We start from the raw sequence: 3,553 nt of genomic DNA, 5'->3' as shown, positions 1-3,553 counted from the left end.
GTCTAGTTAATAAAAATCACTTTGTGAACCCACTGTTCTTAGATTTGGTATTGGAGCAGATCACTGTACTGGGCCTCTCTTGATTATAGCTGCAAAAGCTATTCTGCCGTTTTGCATTGTAATTTAAAGGTTTCCTAATCCATATACACACCCTCTAATTAAATGGTTCCAGGGGTTACCTTGGGAGCCTTCAGTGCTATGGTTTGAAACTAAAACTAAAGAATACATTAAATTCATTCCCCCCGGGGTGAGGCACAGGAGAGGGAAGTACATTTTCATCCCTTGCTATTCTGGATTATTTGAAAGCATGAGCATGATCGGGATTACTAGCTTCATTATTTTTGTTATCTAACATGAGAAGATGGAAATTTAAAGGGAGACTATCGATGTGTCTATATCTAGAGTTCAGCTCATTTTATAACTTCTGAGAAGAGTCTTTAGAGTCTAAACAGTTATTTTAAGCTACCAGTTCAGCAGCAGCAACTAAAAACCAGAACCTCCTCTTGATGTAAATCAGTCTGTGGCTACACAAGCTGCGTAACAAACACTGCTGCGGCAGATGCCGAGTTCTTCATTAAAGGAAATGTAAAGCAGTGAAGCATGTTGTCATTAGCGCATATAGAAGTAAGGTCTGAAGCCCAGTTAATGTTAAACTCATGAGCAGATACTTTCTTTTCAGTACCTCTTCACACATTCAGCCTAACCCCACCAACCTAAGAGCTTTAGAAGAAACACCTCTTTTTGTACCTGAGAAGGAGCTCCTATTACAGGAAGTGAATTTCAGTCATGGGTGACTTGCCTTTTTTTTTTTTTTTCCTAAACCTGCTTTGCTGCCAATGACGAGGGATAGCCAAGATTTAGATTAATGGTTAACAGAGCAAGTATAACCACACAGAAACTCTGACTTCCTCCTGCTGGGGCTGGGACCAAAAGCTGCCCTTGCTTGCAGAGGAAGAGGCAAGCGTTGAAAGGAGAGCAGTTCACACCACAAAGGGCTGGAGAGCAGCAGCTTCACTCAGTAGAGAAAGGAGGAGTAAAATCCAAAAGGAGCAAGAAGTGTTTGCCATAAAGATAGGTAAGAGCTGAAACACTTTACCGCTCGGCTTATTGACTCAGTGGCTGTTGCTAACAAAACCCACAGGTGTGGCTAGTTGAGACACGTTTGTTGTACCCAGCTGCTCTGACCTGTGCGTCTCTGAGAGGGGCAAAGCGAGAAAGGATCTATTTGCTGTGAATTTGAATGTCAGAGAGGGCAGGAAGGCTCTTCCTCCCTCCTCCTCCTCCCCCCAGGCGCTGCTCATGGCAGGACAGACACCTCCTTCAGACTGTTATCATCTCATTGACCACAGCCACATCCCTGAGTTTGAGGTGTCTCCTTGGATCAAGATCACTTTGGCCTCAGCGTATGTCTGCATCTTTGTTGCGGGCATCTTGGGCAACAGCATCACCATCAAGGCCACCAGGATCCTGCAAAAGAAAGGCTACCTGCAGAAGGAGGTCACAGACCACATGGTGAGCCTGGCCTGCTCTGACCTGCTGGTCATCCTGCTGGGCATGCCTACGGAGTTCTTCAGTGCCATCTGGAGCCCCTTTTCAACCCCCAGCGGCAACATTGCTTGCAAGCTCTACTACTTCCTCTTTGAAGCCTGCAGTTATGCCACTGTGCTGCATGTCGCCACCCTCAGCTTTGAGAGGTACGTGGCCATCTGCCACCCCTTCAAGTTCAAGGCTGTCTCTGGGCCCCGCACGGTGAAGCTGCTCATCGCCTTTGTCTGGGGGACATCTGTCATAGTGGCTCTGCCCCTGCTCTTTGCCATGGGCACAGAATATCCCCTGGAAACCATCGAGGGATACCAAGGTATGACTGCCTGCGTCAAGCCTACATCCAGGCACTACCTTCCTGAGCTGAAGCACAATATGACCATCTGTACCAGCCTCTCCTCCAAGTGGTCTGTCTTTCAGGCCAGCATCTTCAGCGCCTTTGCTGTGTATATCATAGTGCTGGGATCTGTCACCTTCATGTGCCGCAGCATGATGAAAACCCTGATGATCCACAAGGAAGGAACTGTGGCAGTGAAGGGTGGACTAAGACACCAGGAGCAGTACCTAAGAAAAAGTGAGAGCTCAGAGGGCAAGAGCTCCAGGAGACAGATCATTTTATTCCTGGGTAAGAGCCCTGTCCTCTGCCTCCCCGCCCCTGCCCCACTCTGCCTCCGCTCCCCTGCCCCCTTTCCACATGGGAAGGAAACCCAGAAGCCTCCATTTTATCTCACCAAATTCCACCAAATGGGGGATGTATGGTTTGAAACTGGTGCAAAATAAGGAAGAGGGATACTTTTGGTTGCGATGACGTATTTTAAGAAACCTGATTTCCCTGCATGTTTTTGACTCACTCTTTTTGTCATTAGAACAGGTGGGAGGGAAGAAGAAGGGTTGTTTGATTATACTGCATGCCAACATGCAGCAATATGGGTAACAGGGTGTTGCTGCTTGACCTTTGGGGTAGCAATAGGCAACAGTTGCCTGGATATAAAGTAGCTCCACTTGTGCGTTTTCCCATTAAATTACAAATATGTGCATATTTAGTAAGGCTCTTGATGGGAGGGAAGACTGTCTTGCAAGATCTGAAGCTTGTCCCACTCCAAAGGCACATCCCAGTTAATTCAGGATACTTCCTGGAGGGTACTTAGCCTCAGCAGTTGTGGCTGTGTTGCATCTGAGCATAAGGAAAGCTGGGCTGGAGAGTTGATTTGGTCTTGCAAATTGCTGTTGCCTTCTGAATTTTTTTTCCTGGTTTTATTTGAAGACCTATAACCTTGGAATTATGTTTGATTCTGATCTCTCTCGCCACATGTGTCAGACAAAAACTAATCAAGCTGTCATTTTACCAACTTAGAATCTTTCCGAGCTGTGATCCATGTAGTCTCCACATTTGTTGATGCTCTTAGAGGCACCCTTAATCATGCTGTGGCTGCATTACTGCTTGTTCTTGTTTTGCTGGGTTGCTTAATATCATACTGGATACAGTGAACCATCTATAGTATGAATGCACAGTAGACCTAGTATTTCTATGTTGCTTTTTGCTGCTCTGCTTGATGTTGCAGAGGGGGAACTGAAACTCGTGGGTCTGTCCACTTCTACAGCTTTAAGTAGATTAGCTTTTTAATGACTTTTTTTATAAGCATTCTCTGCTTCCTTATCTAGTCCTGCTTTTGCCATGGTTTGTGGCTGGGTTGTGAAGCTGCAGGGTAAGGAGCCCAGGGTGCACCCAGCTCCTTTCCTGTTGCACCTGTGTTATAGTTGGGAACATGGTGAAAACCTGTTATACAGACAAGGCATATGACTTTAAGGTTTGGGGAAAGGGTAGAGCTGCATGCTGTACCAGCAGAGAGGGTGACAAAAGCTTCAAATGGGAGATGTGACACTCCAGGCTATATAGAGCTCTTCCTCATGGTCAGAGTGCACATCTAATGAAGAAATCATCTCCTCACACGATCCGTCTGTTAGTCTGGGATGAGAAGCCCCATATCTGGGTGATTAAAAGGGCTCTTGG

General features: G+C 46.3%; 1 protein-coding gene across 1 annotated transcript; it reads left to right on the top strand.

The window, feature by feature from the left end:
- Window positions 1-491: 491 nt before the first annotated feature.
- GPR39 (G protein-coupled receptor 39) lies at window positions 492-2,322 on the top strand. Its single transcript, XM_009923061.2, has one exon. The coding sequence runs from the start codon at window positions 1,300-1,302 to the stop codon at window positions 2,320-2,322; it is 1,023 nt and encodes a 340-aa protein (XP_009921363.1). The 5' UTR covers window positions 492-1,299.
- Window positions 2,323-3,553: the final 1,231 nt, after the last annotated feature.

Source organism: Haliaeetus albicilla, chromosome 4 (genome assembly GCF_947461875.1).
Source record: "Haliaeetus albicilla chromosome 4, bHalAlb1.1, whole genome shotgun sequence".
Taxonomy (NCBI): domain Eukaryota; kingdom Metazoa; phylum Chordata; class Aves; order Accipitriformes; family Accipitridae; genus Haliaeetus; species Haliaeetus albicilla.
Note: the sequence above shows the minus strand (reverse complement) of the source record. Positions and strands in the feature narration are given on the sequence as shown.